At 46.0% G+C, this 21,691-nt stretch overlaps 1 protein-coding gene across 4 annotated transcripts in view; it reads right to left on the bottom strand.

The window, feature by feature from the left end:
• The window catches only part of LOC122944462 (neurabin-1-like), a 102,909-nt gene that overhangs the window by 35,857 nt on the left and 45,361 nt on the right, over window positions 1-21,691 (bottom strand). For all 4 annotated transcript variants that reach the window (XM_044302744.1, XM_044302741.1, XM_044302742.1 and 1 more), the window contains exons 3-7: window positions 18,035-18,167; window positions 15,191-15,311; window positions 10,158-10,262; window positions 5,682-5,811; window positions 5,269-5,415 (exon numbers count right to left, since the gene is read on the bottom strand). In XM_044302744.1, coding sequence (XP_044158679.1) covers window positions 5,269-5,415; window positions 5,682-5,811; window positions 10,158-10,262; window positions 15,191-15,311; window positions 18,035-18,167 — 636 coding nt within the window. The remainder of the gene's footprint in view (window positions 1-5,268; window positions 5,416-5,681; window positions 5,812-10,157; window positions 10,263-15,190; window positions 15,312-18,034; window positions 18,168-21,691) is intronic.

Here is a 21,691-nt window from a genome sequence, read left to right as displayed (position 1 = left end):
ATAGGATAGCTGTCAAGGTTACGCTGAATACAGAAGTACTGCAATGTATTATACCGGCCTAATACATCTTCAAGTTCCCTAAAAACATTTCATCAAGTCAAAAAAGACACACACAGTTGATATCAGTGAATCTGTAACAAGTTGAAATAAAAGTGCTCTTATTGCCAGAACGGGGCCCCTAAAGTGAAGGGAGAGCAGCTGCACATCCGTGGCCAACCTCCATTCACTGCTATGGGATTTCCACAAATATCGGAGCACCGACATGCCTGGTTTTCTCTCCATTTTCTGCTATGGAGCTTTGAGCGCGCTCACTGGGCTATTTATGGAAGCCCTGTAGCAGTAAATGGAGAGGATGCTCTGTGCAGGTCAAAAAGTGCTAGAACAAAAAAACTAAAAACCTGCGCAGAGTGGAGGGCTGAATGCCGAGAAGTCTTCCAGGAGGAAAATGGCTGCTAGTACGATGACCATTCCTGGTTTCCATCAGAAATTAGTCACATGTAAGCGATAACACATTGTTATGTACCATTATGCTCGTTTCACACTGCCGGCAGTAGTCGCAGCACAGAACAGCCGCCCAGAGCTCTCTGGGTCCTGCATTGCGGATGTTACCAGAATACCTGCTGGCCCCATTGACTATAAAGGGGACTGGCAGAGATCTGGCTGCTACCTGGCAAGTATGCTGGGATTCGGCCGGGCAAAAACCGATAAATCCATAAAGAGTTTTGCAAATGAGAAAGTCATACTTGCTGCTCCTTTCTGCAATCTTCCGTCCCTGGCTTGCTTACTACCAGCGGATGAGTTCACATGTGCTGCCGCAGCCATTGACTGGCCTCAACAGTAACTGCTTGGAGACACTATACCGCTGAGGTCAGTCTTCGGCTGCAGCGGCGCACATGACCCTGTCCGTACACCAGCTGGAAGTAAACAAACCAGGGAACAAGGATCGCCAAACGGAGCCAGGGCTACGGAACAGAGCAGCAGGAGAGTATGGATTTTCTTATTAGGTACAACATGCTACGGGAGCTAATTAAAAACGGCCATAACCCAAACAAACAAAGTAAGCATCCCAGTTCCCAATAAAAAAATAATAATAATAATAATAATAACACAACATACTTTATTAAATACTAATATTTAAAAAAAATTAAAATACTTGCAGAAAGAATCCTTAGGTAAAGCCTCCAGGCGCTCCTGCAGTATCTGTAAACCACTATAACAGTACTTAAATCGGTATTAATCACAGCCAGGGTGCATCGCCCGTACTTCAGTAACATACAATATGTACCGTAATCTCATCACAATAAACATTAGCTCACCGCTGGCTGAAGATCCCAGTTGTGACTGAATTTGCAGTGAGAGATTAATACTTCTTTAGTACTGTTGTTATGGTTTAGAGATACTGCAGGAGCGCCTGGAGGCTTTACATTATGTAAGAATTCTGTCTCCAAGTAATTTTTATGCTTTTTAAGATTGGTATTTAATAAAAAGTAGGTATTTTTTTTATTGGGAACTGGAATGTTTAGTTTATTTATTACAGTAAAGGGGCTCTATATTGTTTGTCTAAAAAGGGCCATAATCCTGGAAAACCACTTTATCACCTATAACGGGTTTGCTGCGTTTTAGGATACAGTCGGTTCATACATGATTACGGGGCTACTGCAGAGTAATGATGAGAGTACACTGCAATAGCCCTGCAATCAGAGAGACTATCATAAATTATAGTATTTTTCACCCCATAAGACGCAGTCGTCGTCCCCCCAAGTGGGGGGGGGGGGGGATAGCACTAAGTCTTATGGGGTGAATACTAATGAGCTCTTCCATTATGGAAGAGCTCATTAGTACTAGAGGACAGGGAAGCGGTGGATGCAGCGCTCCACAGGCTCTGTACTCACCACTTCCTGGTCGTCGGCTGTGCTGTGGCTGAGTGGGGTCACAAGATCGCTGCGGCAGGAAGAAGAGCGAGCGCTCTGGAGGTCCGGAGCAGGAAAGGTAAGTGTTTGTTTTTAAATTTGATTAGCTCTGTGGCATGGGGGCTGATCTGAGGTCTTAATGGGGGTCTTATTAACATTGGGGGTTTGACTGGGGCTGTGAGCTGAGGTCAGATTAAGGCCTCATGCACACGACCGTTGTGTGCATCCGTGGCCGTTGTGCCGTTTTCAGTTTTTTTTCGCGGACCCATTGACTTTCAATGGGTCCGTGGAAAAATCGTAAAATGCACAGTTTTGCAGCCGAGACCGTGATCCGTGTATCCTGTCAGTCAAAAAAATATGACCTGTCCTATTTTTTTGACTAACAACGGTTCACGGACCCATTCAAGTCAATGGGTCCGTGAAAGAACACGGATGCACACAAGATTGGCATCAGTGATCCGTGGCCGTAGGTTACTTTCATACAGACGGATCCGAAGATCCATCTGCATAAAAGCTTTTTCAGAGCTGAGTTTTCTCTTCGTGAAAACTCAGATCCGACAGTATATTCTAACACAGAGGCGTTCCCATGGTGATGGGGACGCTTCTAGTTCGAATATACAACGAACTGTGTACATGACTGCACCCTGCTGCCTGGCAGCATCCGATCTCTTACAGGGGGCCGTGATCCGTACAATTAACCCCTAAGGTGCTGCACCTGAAGGGGTTAAATTGTGCTATCATAGCCCCCTGTAAGAGATCAGGGCTGCCAGTCAGCAGGGGGCAGACCCCCTCCCTCCCCAGTTTAAATTTCATTGGTGGCCAGTGCGGCCCCCCCTCCCTCCCTCTATTGCATTAACATTGGTAGCAGTGTGCGCCCCCGCCCCCCCCCCCCCCCTCTATTCTTTTAATACATTGGTGGCAGTGTGCGGCCTCCCCTCCCCCCCCCCCCCGATCATTGGTGGCAGCGGAGTTCCGATCGGAGTCGCAGTTTAATCCCTGGGGCTCCGATCGGTAACCATGGCAACGAGGACGCTACTGCAGTCCTGGTTGCCATGGTTACTTAGCCTTAGCAATAGTAGAAGATTCATACTTACCTGCTTGCTGCTGCGATGTCTGCGTCCGGCCGGGAGCTCCTCCTACTGGTAAGTGACAGCAATGCGCCGCACAGACCTGTCACTTACCAGTAGGAGGAGCTCCCAGCCGGACACAGAGATCGCAGCAGCCAGGTAAGTATGATGCTTCTACTCCGCTGCCACCAATGCTATTATTACAATAGAGGGAGGGAGGGGGGGCGCACACTGCCACCAATGCTATTATTACAATAGAGGGGGGGGGGGCGCACACTGGCCACCAACGAGTTAACTACAGGGGAGGGAGGGGGGGGGGCCCACTGGCCACCAATGAGTTAAAAACAGGGGGGGGGGGGCAGTCATGTACACAGTTTTTTTGTGTATTCTAACCTGAAGCGTCCCCATCACCATGGGAACGCCTGTGTTAGAATATACTGTCGGATCTGAGTTTCACGATGTAGCTCATATCCGACAGTATATTCTAACAGAGGTGTTCCCATGGTGATGGGGACGCTTCAAGTTAAAATATACCATCGGATTTGAGAAAACTCCAATCCGATGGTATAAAAGAACTCCAGACTTTACATTGAAAGTCAATGGGGACGGATCCGTTTGAAATGGCACCATATTGTGTCAACGTCAAACGAATCAGTCCCCATTGACTTGCATTGTAATTCAGGACGGATTTGTTTGGCTCCGCACGGCCAGGCGGACACCAAAACTACTTTTTTTTCCATGTCCGTGGATCCTCCAAAAATCAAGGACGACCCACGGACGAAAAAACGGTCACGGACCTACGGACCCCGTTTTTGCGGACCGTGAAAAAATACTGTCGTGTGCATGAGGCCTAACATTGATTGCAGGCCTGATCTGAGGTCTAATAATTATATATATATATATATATATATATATATATATATATATATATATATATATATATATATATATATATATATATATATATATATATATATATATAACTCCTCTAAAACCTAGGTGTGTCTTATGGGCCGCTGCGTCTTATAGGGTGAAAAATACAGTACTATGATAGACAGTGCAGGTCAGGGGAGACGCGGTCAGCCCGCGAGATGCGACCAACGCATGGACTGTCTTTCCTGGGCCAATCACGGTCGTGTGCATGTGCCCTAAAGAGTTAAAAAGGATTCTCTCCACAAGTTAGGGCCCTTTCACACCTGCGTTATAGTCTTCCGGCATAGAGTTCCGTCGTCGGGGCTCTATGCCGGAAGAATACTGATCAGGATTATCCTAATGCATTTTGAATGGACAGTCCGTCCTTCAGGATGCATCAGGATGTCTTCCGTTCCGGAACGGAACGTTTTTTGGCCGCAGCAAATAGCGCAGCATGCTGCGCTTTTTGCTCCGGCCAAAAATCCGGAACACTTGCCGCAAGGCCGGATCCGGAATGAATGCCCATTGAAAGGCATTGATCCGGATCCGGCCTTAAGCTAAACGTCGTTTCGGCGCATTGCCGGATGCGACGTTTAGCTTTTTCTCAATGGTTACCATGGCTGCCGGGACGCTAAAGTCCTGGCAGCCATGGTAAACTGTAGTGGGGAGCGGGGAGCAGCATACTTACCATCCGTGCGGCTCCCGGGGCGCTCCAGAGTGACGTCAGGGCGCCCCAGGCGCATGGATGACGTGATCGCATGGATCACATGATCCATGCGCATGGGGCGCTCTGACGTCATTCTGGAGCGCCCCGGGAGCCGCACGGACTGTAAGTATACCGCTCCCCACTACTACTATGGCAACCAGGACTTTAATAGCGTCCTGGGTGCCATAGTAACACTGAAAGCATTTTGAAGACGGATCCGTCTTCAAATGCTTTCAGTACACTTGCGTTTTTCCGGATCCGGCGTGTAATTCCGGCAAGTGGAATACACGCCGGATCCGGACAACGCAAGTGTGAAAGAGGCCTTAGCACCATACGTTAATTAAATGAAATGCCTTGAGAACCCCTTTAAAGGGGGATGTACACTCGGAGTAATAAAATAAGTCCTCTGCTCTGGATAACCTTTTGTGACCACGAGTACCAATGAATGCTATGTAATACTATATTTTACTTGCTGCGGCCCATCCCTGCGTGCCTCTAAACAAATCCCACAGATCTCTGCATGAGCAATCAAGTGTCCGTTTTTACAGCACACTGGGACATCTCCTGGCTCTCATCTACTGCAGACATTCGCAATATCTTCAACACTTTTTGACTTTTCTGATGTACAAAAACTGAATGATGTGGGACTGGGGTCATTTTGGCAGCGGTCTACCTCTTTAAACTTTAGTGCCAGCTGAGACGCATCCATATCTGATGGAAAGTTTAGATCATCACATTCAGGCAACTCAAACACTTCGACAGAATTTCCATGTAGATGTGACTCGAGATTATCCTCATCATCCTCTTCAAAATCTTCTTCCTGTCAGGGAAAAAAAAAAAGATTTGCCAGAAATTCTGAATTTGTCAACTTACAAATAAATTTAAAAGCAGATGTCCTACACATGTCCCCTACAGCACCTGGACGAGATTATAGGCTTACAACACTAAGGGCTGTAGGTTTCAGAAATCAAGCTACATTCCTGGTTCCAGATGCAACTGAATCCTTAACTTGAATGTTATGTTGAAAGACAAGCTACAGGATTTCATATCTAAAGAAAAAACAGGAACAAAAAGTTACTCAACTACCTGCCCGGTGCTTCCCTCCGAGTACTGCTGGTCATACATCTCCTGCTGACATCGCTCCTGCTCCAGGGTCTCACTGATGAGCCGAGCAACTTCACTTTGTGTTCCCGGTTTCTCTCTCCCAATAAGGAACCTAAAATAATAAATACACAATGATTTTCTCTGTAGAAATAATCTACTGATGGCTTGTGCTGCCAGGACAATCATTTCCGCATGCACTCTTTAAGGACCTGCTGGTTCCCACTCTGAGTCAAAGCAAGGATCCACTAAGACCCAAGCTTCAGTTCTGGTAGACTGGACCATGGCAGAGATTTATCATAGACCAGCGCTGGCGGAAGATGTGCCCAATTTGTAAGAAGGCACAGGCTGAGTCCTAAATTAGGTGCATCTCAGCAGTCTGTGCTCAACCGCAGCTCGAAGCACTCTTCATTTAAAAGGCGTATTCCCATCTCAGTCAATGGGGGCATATCGCTAGGATAGGTGCAGGTCCCAGAGGCCTCATGCACACGGCCGTTGTTTGGGTCCGCATCCGAGCCGCAGTTTTGGCGGCTCGGATGCAGACCTATTCACTTCAATGGGGCCGCAAAAGATGCGGATAGCACTCCGTGTGCCGTCTGCATCCGTTGCTCCGTTCCGTGGCCCCGCAAAAAAAAAATAAAAAATATAACATGTCCTATTCTTGTCCGCGCTTTGCGGACAAGAATAGGCAGTTATATTAAAGGGTGTCTTTACCGTCCCGCAAATTGCGGAACGCGCACGGACGCCATCCGTGTTTTGCGGACCGCAAAACACACAACGGTCGTGTGAATGTAGCCTTAAAGAAAGGAAATTCACTGTTAACGAGCCACAAAGTCTTGTAGGGCTCAGCTGAAAGTAGTGTTACCTTTCTCTTCGCGATCTGTTGCATCATTCTTTTAATCCATGTACAAATGAGCAGATAAGTGCACCAAGGGCTGCCCCATGCCACTCTCTGCACCCTTGCTCCTCCCCTTTCCTCTGCCAGCCCCTCCCCCGTCCTGATTGACAGAGCCAGGTTATTGCATATTCATTTGGCCTGACCCTGTTAATACAGAAGGAAAGAAGAAATAACGGTGCGCAGACTGGTTTGGGTCCGCCCTCTGTGCACCGTTAATAAAGGAAAGAAAAGAAATAACGGTGTACAGACCGGCGTGGGTCCGCCCGCCGTGCACTTAACTGCTCATCTGCATATGGATCACAAGGACTTTCTCCAGAATTAAATGACGGCTCAATGAGTGAAAGATCTCATTACAAACATTCAGCTGAGCTAGCCCTACAAGGCAGTGTGCCTGGCTTAAAAGAACTTTCTGGGGTTCGATTCCCTTGAAAAGGGACATTAAAAGCCAAGGGGGACATTTACTGTACGCCATCCCCCTGTGCTGCTGGAGGATGAGCCAAATCCCGGGTGCCTTAGATTTAGGTCTTTCTTTACACCAGAAAACTGCTGTAAAGATAAACGTGGCAGCCCACAGCACGCCCACTTTGCTTACCGCTTCTGAAAAGTGGCGTGAAGGGGATATGTTGCACATATGTGTGACCCGTTTACGCCACAAAAGTGGCATAAGTAGGTTAGTAAATGACCCCCCCAAATGTTTAACATACACTAAAGTCCTTTTGCAGATTACTTCTGATCGATTACAAAGCTGCAGCACTATTGCTGCTCTGCACCGATGAGGGGCAATTACCCCGAAACAGTGGTCTGCAGATGAGATGCTGGCTTAGTTGTTATCCAAGTCATGTCTAAAGGACCATTTACAGTAAAAGGTCATAAATTGACTTATAGGATAGCTGCCTTCTATCTGGTGGCAGAGGCAAACCTGCTAAGATACATAGATAGATAGACACACATTTCTTGCCTTTTTGGCAGTCTAGAAGGGTTAAACATTTTCACATAAAAACACCAGCCTAGCACTCAGTGTAGAGGATGCTGGCGTCATCCACCACTAGTCATGTCAATGTTTCCTCCTACCCAGCTCGATTACCTGACACCATCACTATTCAGGCACAGCGCTGCTCATGCAATTACAATGGAAATTACCCCACGTCATCCAAGAAACCAGAGAATAACATTCGCATCATTTTACAGAGCGCACAAAGATGAGAGAGTCTGCATAGGGTAGGCTCGATATTTCCATATCTAGTGCTGAGCCGCATCACAAATGCTGGCCCAATAGCCTTATGTACGACAATACTCTACATGGCCTTAGAGGGAATGCAAGAAATGCTAACAGCAAAAAATAAGTAATGGATCTTTGCATGCTCAATACGCCCTCCGTACTGAAAACGGCAGTGTGGCAAGACGATACAGGTGGGTTCAGTATCCTATACTCACTGTGGAGAAGGCACCAATATGGACATGTTGCTGCGTTCAGGAGCCGCTGCAGTACAGTCACAATTTTTGAAACCTACCATATCGCAGTTTTGTGGGCGTCCGATATTACCGGCCAACCCAAGCAGCAAAACACTGTGACCCAGACCCTAATCACGCAGGATGTGCCCACGCTATACACCAATATGACAGTCTCAGTACAGGGCTCTGGAATATGTCGGTGCTATAAAACTAACATAGGGTAATGGTAACCAAAGGAGTGAATTCGTAATGTTCCCATTGTGAGCCGTGTCATTGGCCATATTGTACGTCGCGGACAGCAAATAATGTGCTCCGAGGATGAGGGGACGTACAGTGGTTATCAAAATTTGGGAGCGGTTCTAACTTCTAACTTACTAGTATATAGCCATTTTAACATTTTGGTTGGAACTTTTTTTTTTTTCCCCCTGGTAAAATCAGAATTGCCAGGGTTCGAAGGGCTCCTTGATCTGACGTTTGTCCGGGTTCTTCTCTCTAAACCGAAGAGAGGCAAGAAAACCCAGCACATCCCCAATATTGCAGCAACACAGTGAAAAAACTGGCTAAACGTATTAATTAGGGACTATATTTTTTAGCGTAAATTATAATAAATGTGGCAGGCCGTCAGATTTTATTTTTATTTTTTGAAAAGTGGTGAGCGTGATGCAGAAAACCCCCCCAAATTGATGCCAGAGTAACTGGCTTACAGGGTTTAATACAGTTCCCCATAGGTTGGAACCAGGTAGGGGGGCTGTCAGCAGCTTTGAGACCTGACAGCACTCTTTCGGTGACTCTCCAGCGCTCTGATCTCAAGTTCCCAGGAGGTGACCCCTTCATGTCAAGTCCCTGGTCCTCTGCGCCAAAGGCTGTCCAGGCATGCTGGGAGTTGTAGTTTTGCAACAGCTGGAGGCACACTGGTTGGGAAACACTGTTCTAAATACATCTGCTGAAAACTGCTGACAGACTTATGTTAAAATGTGTCAATCAAATCAGAACAGTGTAAAGCCCACAGCAGCACAGAGAAGTTCAGAAAAATAGGATTGGTTATACTGGTAACAGGTCACGTTATACTCCCTGGAGCAGATAAGGCTGTATTCCAGGTCTAGTAACCAAAAGGAATAAACATGGTCAAAAGGGTCCTTCATTACAGCCCTAAGGGTCATTTGAGCCAAAGCTGCCCGTTCTATGCAGCAGAATAGGTCAGCGTCTTACCAGTTTCCATCGTGGCACCTAGAAGTCATTTCTATCAAATGGAGTCAATAAAAGCAGATTTTAGGACACGTCATAACTGACCGGTTTGCAGGACCCTTTTAGAAAATGTAAAGATGAGACCTCTGCTGTACTGATAGGGCAATTAGCATCCAGATGTCTTAAAGGGCATCTGTCAGCAGATTTGTACCTATGACACTGGCTGACCTGTTACATGTGCGCTTGGCAGCTGAAGGCATCTGTGTTGGTCCCATGTTCATATGTGCCCGCATTGCTGAGAGAAATAAAGTTTGAATATATGCAAATGAGCCTCTAGGAGCAACGGGGGCGTTACCATTACACCTAGAGGCTCTGCTCTCTCTGCAACTGCCGCACCTTCCCCACTGTGATTGGCAGGACCAGGCGTTATGTTTTTATGAGGTGGAGAGGGCACGGCAGTTGCAGAGAGAGCAGAGCCTCTAGGTGTAATGGCAACGCCCCCGTTGCTCCTAGAGGCTCATTTGCATATATTCAAACTTTATTTTTCTCAGCAATGCGGACACATATGAACACGAGACCAACACAGGTGTCTTCAGCTGCCAAGCGCGCATATAACAGATCAGCCAGTGTCATAGGTACAAATCTGCTGACAGGTGCCTCTTAACTGTCAATGCCAGGGGGCCCCCTCTACAGCCAGCTTTACATCTAGTCACTCTACAAACAGCCATTTTTCGTCAGGATAACGCTGCAGCAAAATTATGCCCTGGTTTTCCAGCTGTATACAGAAACCTATACCTTATCAAGACACCCTCTACAAAATGCCTAAATGCTACACAGTTGTGGACACCGTTCATACCAACAGTTACACATCCAAAATGTCCTGTACATAACCTGATTAAAAAGAATAGTTTTGATGATGTACCCACCTGACTGTACCTTTGGTGTTTTTGAGTACCGTAGCTGCAAAAAGTTGTGTGACTCCAACTAGACTTGTACCATCGACTTCCACAATTTGGTCATTGACTTCAATTCTACGGGGGAAAAGCAAAAAATAACTTATCTAAACCAGCTAAAGAAAAAAATGCAACAGGTTAAAATGAAGAAAGAGCTCGGACGGCTGCTGCGGCAGTAGTGATTTCAATTATTAACACACCGACCAGGATTAGGTAATACGAATCAATATTGACAGAGAGACGCACAGCTACGGTGCCCTGCAAGGGTCAGTTTACACTGGAGGACGAATGTGTTGTGTATAAAAGTAAAAACATAGAATGATCGTTCCTAAGAGTTCAGAAGAATGGAAATGCATAAAATGACCCAAAGTATTAAAAATTTGTGGAAAACTGATAACGGTACAACCACGCTGATCTGTATGTCTGGATTCTGGGAAAGCTGCGTATGGTTTCCATAATGGGCTATAAATGATTGAATAGTTTTTTATTTTATTTTTATTTTTTTAATACATTCATGTCCAATACTAATAAATAATTACTTTTGGAAGGGTTGTCTCCTCAAGGCATCCCCTTCTGAAATAGAGCGCCATTCAGATATTCACTGCTGGTCCAATTTTGTATACGGCTACAGATCAACTAGGGCAGGGATCAGCAACCTCCGGCACTCCAGCTGTGGTGAAACTACGACTCCCAGCATGCTCCATTCACTTCTCTGGGAGTTCTGAGAACAGCCAAGGAGGTGTGCATGCTGGGAGTTGTAGTTTCGCCACAGCTGGAGTGCCGAAGGTTGCTGATCCCTGAACTAGGGGGAAGTTGTGGCAAACCATAAACTTCCGTATCTGAGGCCACTTCAGAGGAAATGTGGTGATGAAGGGTCACTGAGCATTCACACACAAAAATAATAATAATTTTGATATGTCATAGTGACAAAGGTTTTGATCGGTGGAGATCTGAGTGCTAGCACTGATCGCTAGAACGAGGAGAGAGAAGTGCTGACATAGCATGCCCTCTTTCCTAGCCACCCACAGTAATGTAAGCAAGATGGACATAATAGAAAGTCCAGGGGCCCATCTAGCTTCCATCTTCCGCAGCGAGAAGAGAGCGCCCGATATATGTGAGCACTTCTCTCCTCATTCTAGTGATCGCTGGGAGTCTAAGCGCTTAGACCCCCACCGATCAAAATAGTCGTCAGTGACCCTTTAGTCTCTGACTGCAGTATGAACAGAGTTTATCCCCCCCCCCCCCCCCCCATCAACCTGACCAACCCCATTGTAAGGTAGTCACCGGTGGTCTCCATCGTGCGACAGATACTTCAAAGCATCGTACAGAGCTTTACATAAATGGTCATCCATGTATTACAAAGCGGTAGGGTCCACTAGAGCCACTAATACTCAGTGGGTCTCTGCCCTGGCTCAGGTCTGATGCAGGGAACTCCACATTATGACATACACATGCCCCAATAGGGCGTAAGGACATGGGGTCTCCTGATGGGACAACCCTTTTAATGACTTCCTGGACAGAATGCACTTTTGTTTTTGGGTTACAAAAAGAACCTACAATGTACAGCAAGTGACGCGTGATAATTACTAAGAAGAACTGAGTAACGAGCGCAAAATTCCCAACATTAAACACGCCCTGAAGGGAGAGAGGCTGCAGCTGTATGACTGGCGAGCCGCCTGCCGACAGTTTATTGACCTAGGCACATATCACGTGTAGACGGTATCACACTGTGAACATGACATCAGCTACACGTACAACCGCGCACAGCTATGTGCAGGACGGAATATCTTGCAATGTAGTCATAGCCCACTGCAAGGTAAAAAATAAAAAATTCTCCAAGGGTTAAAAGGGTTTTCTGAGATTTTTATACTGATAATCTAAGCTCAGGATAGGTCATCAGTATCTGATCGCTGGGGGTCCAACACCCAGGACCCCTGCTGATCAGCTGCTTGAGAAGGCACCGGTGCTCCTGTACGGGCCACGGTCTGCTCTCTGATCACAATGTAAAGCTCAGCCACATTGACTTCAATAGCACTGAGCTGCTCCTAGGTTTACATGACTGATGAAAGTGTCGTCACTGGCCTAGGAAAAGCTATGAAAAGGCCATGGAGCTCACAAGCGGCCCCGAACGGATCCGTACAGCCCTAATGCATTCTGAGTGGATGCGGATCCGCTCAGAATGCCTCAGTCTGGCAGCGTTCAGCCTCCGCTCCGCTCAGCAGGCGGACACCTGAACGCTGCTTGCAGCGTTCGGGTGTCCGCCTGGCCGTGCGGATCCTTCCAGACTTACAATGTAAGTCAATGGGGACGGATCCGTTTGAAGATGACACAATATGGCTCAATCTTCAAACGGATCCGTCCCCCATTGACTTCCAATGTAAAGTCTGGACGGATCCGTCTGAGGCTACTTTCACACTTAGAATTTTTTTTACAATATAATGCAGACGGATCCGTTCTGAACGGAGCCACCGTCTGCATTATATGAGCGGATCCGTTTGGACCGCTTGTGAGAGCCCTGAACGGATTTAACAAACGGAAAGCCAAAACGCCAGTGTGAAAGTAGACTAACAAAGGGCGGGTCGTGCTGGTGCACAAAATGCGAAACGCCGGTATCAGTGTTTTACAGATCCACAATTTCCAGACCACAAAACGCATAGTTTGTTGAATGCCCCATATACTACCGATTAGTTGCCTGTGGGTGGCACAGAAGGCTGACTGACCGCAGGTCTTGTTATACTGTGTCACTGCACACACAGACCTCTGCAGACTATAGAACTATATCTATATGCATGCGGCCATGTGAAAATGATGCTTTACAATGTGGATGGCGGTGGCTGGATTCATTTTTCCATCACATTATACACTGCTTGTGTCCAGGGGTTATGACCACCCTGCAATCCAGCAGTGGTGGTCGTGCTTGCACACTATAGGAAAAAGCGCCGGCCTCTCTGGTGGCAGAGACTGCAGGAGTGCACAACGGCCAACGCTTTTTCCTATAGTGTGCAAGCACGACCACCGCTGATGGATTTCAGGGTGGCCATAACCCCTGGACAGAAGCAGTGTATAATGTGATGGAAAACTGAATCCAGCCAGCAAAGGAGCCAATATGGAGAATCACAATACATTACTAAGTGGCTTGTATTAACTTTCTCTACATGATAAATGCCATTTGCTGAAGTGACACAACCCCTTTGGAGGCGTTTATAAGCAGGATGTGAGATTTGTAGAGATCCAATCCTGGGAATCCCCACTGACCACCTGAGCAAAGGGGCTTCTATGAATGCCATCGCCCCTTCAATTTTTTCCCAAGCACAGTACCTGCAACTCAGCCTTAGGGCTCATGCACACGACAGTATTGCTTTTTCAGTGTCTTGCGGTCAGTTTTTTACGGATCCGTTGTTCCGTTTTTTGTTTCCGTTCCGTTTTTCCGTATGCTATATACAGTAATTACATAGAAAAAAATTGGACTGGGCATAACATTTTCAATAGATGGTTCAGCAAAAACGGAACGGATACGGAAGACATACGGATGCATTTCCGTATGTGTTCCGTTTTTTTTTGCTGACCCATTGACTTTAATGGAGCCAAGCACCGTGATTTGCGGACAAGAATAGGACATGTTCTATCTTTTCACGGCACGGAAATACTGAAATGGAATGCAAACGGAGACGTTTCAGTATTTTTTTGCTGAACCATTGAAATGAATGGTTCAGTATATGTTCCGCATACTGAACTAAAAAAACGTCCAGTATACTGAACGCAAAATACTGTCGTGTACATGAGCCCTTAGGGCTATTTCACACGAGTGTAATCCGCTGCGGACAGAGGAAGCACGGAGCAATCCATTATTGATAATGCTCTGTGCCTCTCTGTGATCTTTTTACTACAAAATCACAGTGAGATGAGGTTGTCACCGTGATTTTGTAGTAAAAAGATCACGGAGAGGCACAGAGCATTATCAGTCATGTTAATGCTCCGTGTCTGTTCTGTCCGGAGCGCGGCTTGGCATTCTTTCACGCAGCGGATTACCTGCACGGCATCCGCTCGTGTGAAAGAGCAGTTAGGCTATTTTGCGGTCCACAAGCGGAGGATCTGCGAAATACAGATGCGGTCAGTGTGCCATTGGCATTTTTTGGTGGACCCATGGACTTCAACGGGTCCATGGTTTGAATTTTGCAGAATGGACATACAGATACGGACAGCACACTGATGACATCTGGTTCGCATGAAGTCAACAGGTGCGCAAAAAAATGCAGACGGCACACGGACTGCATCCGTATTAGTCGATCTGTGGTTTGCAAACTGCAAAATACATACAGTCATGTGCATGCGGCCTTACATTGCAGTTAAACCCAATTCAACAAATCATTGTTAGGAGTAACAGCAACGCCCCTGTTGCTCCTAGAGGCTCATTTGCATATATCAAAACATCATTTTTATCAGCAATGCGGGCACATATGAACATGGGACCAACACAGATGTCTTCAGCTGCCAAGCGCACATGTAACAGGTCAGCCCGTGTCATAGGGACAAAACTGCTGACAGATGCCCTTTAAAGTGAACCCGTCACATTAAAGATGCTATCCAGTCTGCAGCATGGTATAGAGCAAGAGAAGCTGAGCAGATTGATTCCATAGTTCGGTGGGAACATTTTCAGTACAACTTTTATTCATTCATTAATATCTCTGCTCTTTGAGAAGCACATTGACAACACCCTACTAGGAGGTTTTATTTTTTTTAAGGGAATATTTTATTCTTTGCTTGGAAAGCTATAGAGGTTAGATAGATGGATCCTAGACCATCCCATGATCTCAATGTAGAGAAGATTGGTCAGGTCAGCCAGTTTCATAGGTATACATTTGCTGACCGATGCCCTTTAAGCAGGTATGCACTCATTCTGCTAAGCTCACCAAATCTTCCCTTTATCCAGAGGTGAAGCTCCAACAGTATCATAGTGCCTAAAGATCCCGAAGAAATATTAACCAGAAACCAATTACGGTACTTACCGTCCGTCCCGCTGAGCAGCTCCTCCCTCTGCAATGGTTTTCACAAATATTCCCAGCTTTTCCAAACCCTGATCTGCGCCAACCCCCATGCCGATGATGCTGATTCCGAGGCCACTGTCACCTGGGCAAAAATATACATGTAAGCTGGAGTGCACTCTGCAAGAATCCATGATGACAAATACGACCCATCAGTCATTGTACAGATAAAAATTTGAGAAACCCCTGTTAACGTAATTTCTAAGGGTACTTTCACACTTGCGGCAGAGGATTTCGGCAGGCAGTTCCGCATTCAAACTGATGGCATTTGTCATACGGATCAGGATCCTGATCCGTATGACAAATGCATTGGAATGCCGGATCAGTCTCTCCGGTGTCATGCAGAAAAACGGATCCGGCATTTATTTTTTTTCATTTCATACCTTTTTTGCGTTCTAAGCATGCGCAGACCGTAATGCCGGATCTGGCGAATGTTCCGGAATTTTGGACGGAGATAAAACCGCAGCATGCTGCGGTATTATCTCCGCCCTGAAAAGTCAAAAAGACTGAACTATATATAGACATCCTGAACGGATTGCTCTCCAATCAGAATGCAGTTTTTTTTCCTGTATTGAGCCCCTAGGACGGAACTCAATGCCGGAAAAGTATAACGCTAGTGTGAAAGTACCCTTATACTTCCCCTGTATAACGAGTACACAAACCAAGCAACTTGAAGGCCGACCCCGTACTCTGCAGCCTGAGGGTACAAAAACCCGTGACAGCAAAAAAAGGGCTGCTGCAGTTTTTGCTGCGATTTCACGGTAAAAACCTTAACAAAAATCATGTGTATTACATGCGATTTTTGCTTCTGAAACGGCCGTGGATTTCACTCTTTTTATCCACTGCAAAGAGTGAGATCTGCAGCATAAATGAACATGACACAAATTTCAAATGTGCACCATAAGTCAACTTATGCATTTTTTTTTAAGTCCATATTAATAATGCCCTCCAATATTTTACAAGTAAGGAAGGGTGGTCTGCCAGCATTCGAAGAAACACAGTTAGGAACGAAACCTCAAAGTGTGAAATAATGGCTCTCGTCGTACAAACATAATTGCCAATAAATATGTATTCTATCTGGAAACAATGAGCTCCTTCACTAGAACATCCAAATGGTGGGAACATAACAGAGTTCCATTCATGCTGGGAGTTGTAGTCACTTGACAGCTGCAGGCGTAGATCAGGTAGTAGACCAGGGATCAGCAACCTCCAGCTGTTCAGAAACTACAACTCCCAGAATGCTTCATTCACTTCTATAGGAGTAAGGGTATTTTCACACTAGCGTTTTTGTTTTCCGGTATAGAGTTCCGTCACAGGAGCTCAATACCGAAAAAAAAAAAAAAAAAAAGATCAGTTTCATCCTAGTGCATTCTGAATGAAGAGCAATCCGTTCAGGATGCATCAGCTCAGTCCCTTTTACGTTTTTTTACGGAGAAAATACCGCAGCATGCTGCAGTATTCTCTCCGGCCAAAAATACTGAACACTTGCCAGAATGCCGGATCCGGCATTAATTTACATTGAAGACCTTTAAAAATGCAAAAAAATAATTATAATATCGGATCAATTTTTTCCCGATGACACCGGAGAGACGGATACGATATTTCAATGCATTTGTCAGACGGATCCGCAACCGGATACGTCAGACAAATGCCATCAGTTTGCGTCCGGATTTCCGGATCCGACAGGCAGTTCCAGCGACGGAACTGCCTGCCGGAATCCTTTGCCGCAAGTGTGAAAGTACCCTTAGAAGAACAGCCAAGGATGTTTGCAAGCTGGGAGTTGTAGTTTCACAGCAGTTGGAGTGCTGAAAGTAGCTGATCCCTGTAGCAGACCAACGCATCAGCTGACGGCGTAAAGTTAAGAAACCTATTAAAATGTGCAGTGGACGACCAAGTAAATGAAGCCCCTCTACAGGTGGGTTACATTGTGAAAGTAGAAAATACCAGTTAGTTAGTTACTGGCCTTTTAGGCCTCATACACACAACTGTATCTATCTTACGGTCTGCAACGCGTGGATCTGAAAAATACGTGTACCAGCCGTGTGCACGGTGCATTTTTCTACTAGAAATGGCTATTTTTGTCTGCAAAATAGACAAGAACAGGACATGTTCTATCAATTTCATAATGGCCACAAGGATGAGGAACCCTTAGAAATTAATGAGTCCGTGTGCAATCCACAAACAAAAAAAAGTTGTAGGACACAGATCAAAACTAGTCGTTAGTATTAGGCCTTAAAGGGCCTGTGCACGAACACTAATTTCCAGATTTCTCAGACTGGCAGGACCCACCTTAGAGATCATGCTTGCCTAATCCCAGGCGCTGGGTCCCAGCTTGTTCACTCCCCGGCCCCCACTGCTCGTCTCCGGTCCCACCATGTAAACTTCCAGTTTGATGCCACTGCGGCCAATCACCTCCCCTTGCGTCATGTGACATGGTCATGCGATGCAAGGAAACAGTTCACCGCCGCAGACAGCGATTGGCTGCAGCGGGGTCAAACTGGAAATTTACATAGAGGGACCAAAAGACAAGAAGTGGAGGACGGGGCGGACAAGCCAGGACCCTGTGCCAGGGATAAGGCAAGTCCTGCCAGTCTGAGAGGTCTGGAAATTAGTATACAACCCCTTTAAAGAGATATCCAATCTCTACTGCCATCATGTTACCGAGCAGGAGGAGCTGAGCAGACCGATATATTATTTTGTGGGAAAAGAGTCAGTAAAACTTGAAACTTGTACATTGAAATCCCTGCTTTTTCTATGCGTAGGAGTCCAGTGGGCGGTCCTACTCGGTGATGGACAAACATTGAATACCTTTTTCTATTTCGACGGGAAAAACTTCCATCTTTTCCACTCTTTTTTCCAACTCATACTCCGCAGAAGCAGCCACCGGGTCCACCTCTTCATTACGCCGGTCGTAGTCTTCGTTGGAAAATGTAGGGAATACCTTCATGGAAGAAAATATAAAAACACATACGCGGAGTAAATTACTACGAGTAGTTGATCTAGAAGCCAAAATTTGCCTCAAGTTAGGTCAATTCTTAGATGCTTTTTGCTGCAAACCTTGTAAATCAGGCATGTCCAAACTGCGGCCCTCCAGCTGTTGCAAAACTACAACTCCCAGCATGCCTGGATAGCTAACAGCTATTATGGCATGCTGGGAATTGTAGTTTTGTAACAGCTGGAGGGCCGCAGTTTGGACATGCCTGTTGTAAATACATGTACTTAGCACACAAACACAGTGAGAGCATACAAATTTTCAGTACCTGGGGTAATAAAGTCTGGTGATACTGGTCTGTGCAAGTAGAAAAATGACTACGCAGTCAGTGGTCTTACACAGGATAGACACAGGACAGTGAGGAGGAGAGGGACATGGCTGAGCTACTACCACATTGAGAAATCTATTTCAGGGGGTGTTCACACAAACGTATTTTATGTCCATGTCCGATCAATGATTTTTGTGGATCGGATATGGACCCATTCATTTCAATGGGGCTGCAAAATATCAGACAGCGCACAGTGTGCACCATTATAACCCCTGGATCCCAAAACATTAGTAAGTGCCTTGTATTAAAGGGGTTGTCTGGGTTCAGAGCTGAACCCGGAAATATCCCAATCTTCACCCCTCCGGCCCCCCCGATATCCACATATGAGCATTTCATGCTCCGATGCTCTCCCTTGCCTTGTGCTGTATCACGCAGGGCAAGGGCTTTTTTGTTGTTTATAATACCACACTGCTGGGTGGAGGCTTCTGACCAGCAGTATTCCCAGTGACATCACCGGCTCTGATGGGCGGGATTTAGCGCTACCCTAGCCGTTTTAAAGGCTAGGGCGGTGCTAAAGCCCGCCCATTAGTTCCGGCGACGTCACCGGACTCACTGCTGGGCGGAAGCCTCTGCCTGGCAGCCCTATGGAGAGCCCGGTAAGTCACTGGATCCAGCACAGGGCAAAGGAGAGCATCTGAGTATGGGCTACCTAGGTGAAAATGTGGGTATGTCCGGATTCAGCTCTAAACCTATGGCAACGCAAAGGGGGGAAAAAGGGACCCTAGCCTTGTCAAACAATGATCAAGCATGAACTGTGGAGTTTAAAAGTCTTTGCAATTAAAAACCAAAGCCCAGAGGGGTCAGGAGCTACGGGTCATTACGGCACGCCTAGAGTCATTTTCACTACTTGTCTTCCAGGGGCTACATAAATCATTTAATATAATGGAGAAATAAAACAAATTTAGATGCTTTTAAATGGAGGGTAAATTCACGTTCTACAGTTGGGTCACAACTCATTCGCAAAATGTGAGGGGTTCTCCAAGATTCCTATGATTTTTATTTTTTTTACACACATGTAGTCGATTACCTTATGTACATCATCTCCATGCTTCTTAACTTTATCAATTTGGCCTCTCCTCACCCATTTTCCACCATGTAAACCAATCCCTCTGGTTGGCTTCCATCCTGTAGGTAGCACTTCCTGTTGCTGTATCCAACCAAACCCATGATGCACTTCTCCTTCCTCTGCCACACCTCCAGCCCCGCCCCTAACACACAGTGGGGCTGGATAGTATAGCTCCTCCCACACATCTAGACACTCCCGAATCACTGACATGGACATAACATCACAGGAAATAAAAAACTGCATGGACATGGTCAACATGGAAGATAGGAACAATAAAAGGTAAAAGAAAGACACTACAAAATGTCAGCTACCTTCATAGATGATTACTTTAAAAGCATGTTGATGATGAACCCCTTTAAAAAGACGACAAGGAAGTTTTGACATAACTGCAATATTAAACAAGTCAAAACAACTCAGAAATATGTAAAAGGTGATGCTGCAGCGATACAACAAGCACAAGAACAATCTCGCCTGACAAATAGAACCAGGCAGAGACGAATGTTTGTTTTTACAATGGCGTAACACGGAATGCGGAAATCCTTTTGGGCTTTGCTGTTACCTGCCAGACACGGCTAGATGAGGGCTCCCATCAGACAGCAGGGCATGCTCTGGTCACAAGGTAAGCTATCATTTACTCCGCTGCACAACAAACGTTTCCTCAGCTCTTTGTACTCGGCATGAGTCACAAACAAAACAAACTTTATACAAGTGTGCGGTACTAGGGCGGTCACAGTACATGTATCTAGGAGTACCTGCGACCTTCCCCACCGCTCCTCTAGATGGGTCTTGTCCATGGTCACCCATGAGTGTCAGCAGTCATACCGGACACAGATTAAAGTGGTGTACCGGACCTGTAAAGGGAAGCTTACATACCCTGCTTTCCGCCACCAGCTCCCTGCTCCTTCTCCTCCGGGCCTGTGATGCTCCGCTAGGCTCCCTCGATGTAAACATCTGGCTTGACATCGCCGCAGCCAATCACTGGCCATGGCGGTGAGAGGATCCAGTTGAGTCATGTGACCATTTGTAATGACATAACGGACACCGGTCTCTGCAACAGCCGATGACTGGCTGCGGCGGTGTCAAACCAGATGTTTTCATTTAGGAGTCCAGTGGAACATTGCAGGCTGCCTAAATGTAAACAGGGAGAAAACGGATCGGCGAGCAGTTAAGTAATCTTACCTTTACAGTTCTGGTAAAGTGGTGCCAACCAACCCCCACACATATACACACGCATACAATTCTTGCACAACTCCTTTAAGGTTGCCATTTTCATGCCATGTATACTGTAGGGGTGGAACAACCCTAGAGTTAGGTCAATTTCACACAATTGTATCAAGTCTGTGAAATACGTTCTACGTGTCAGCAGTTTTTCCCCCAGACTGCACCCTGCTACTGACATTTTAATTTATAATGCTGTGTGTTCCCATCCAATCTCGGCTGTACTGAATCGTACTGACATAATGCAGTTCAGCCGATGTGGGTCAGAAAAGTATTAATTCTAATGCTGCGAGTTTGTGTCACAGGAGCAGTGCTCAGTCCATGAAATACTGCCGACACGCAGAGGGTATTTCACAGACTGAATATGCTCGTGTGAAATTGGCCATACCCGTCTGAAAACGTTTTTTCGGAGGATCAGAAGGCCCCGAAACAAGACAACAGTTGACTAAGCAAAGTGAAGCTTTGAGAAGTCACTGCCTAAACTCAAATATTGCCTCTTCCACTAAATGTCCAAACCTCGCAGCTTAAAAACTCATTACCTGCCGCTTTGTATTGCAGATCAACCCTCACCAAGAGAGCAAATTAGACCCACGAGCAGAAGCTCAATACTGGTCCATAAAGGACAAGCCCCAGATGGAACTATTACTACTCATTCTCATTGACCACCAATTTGAAAACACCATTGTTTCTTACAATAACTAAAAGGAACCATCACCAACATAAGGAGCAGTAACCTGTTCAGATGGGGTTTGCAGGTGGAGGATGTTCATTTACTTCGCAGTGATTAAGTTTTTATTAATGAAGGAGTATACACCACCAGGTCCTCATTTTAGGATTGAGGGCAACTACATGATTTACTTA

Source organism: Bufo gargarizans, chromosome 8 (genome assembly GCF_014858855.1).
Source record: "Bufo gargarizans isolate SCDJY-AF-19 chromosome 8, ASM1485885v1, whole genome shotgun sequence".
Lineage (NCBI taxonomy): Eukaryota > Metazoa > Chordata > Amphibia > Anura > Bufonidae > Bufo > Bufo gargarizans.
This window is presented reverse-complemented; position numbering and strand designations above follow the sequence as displayed.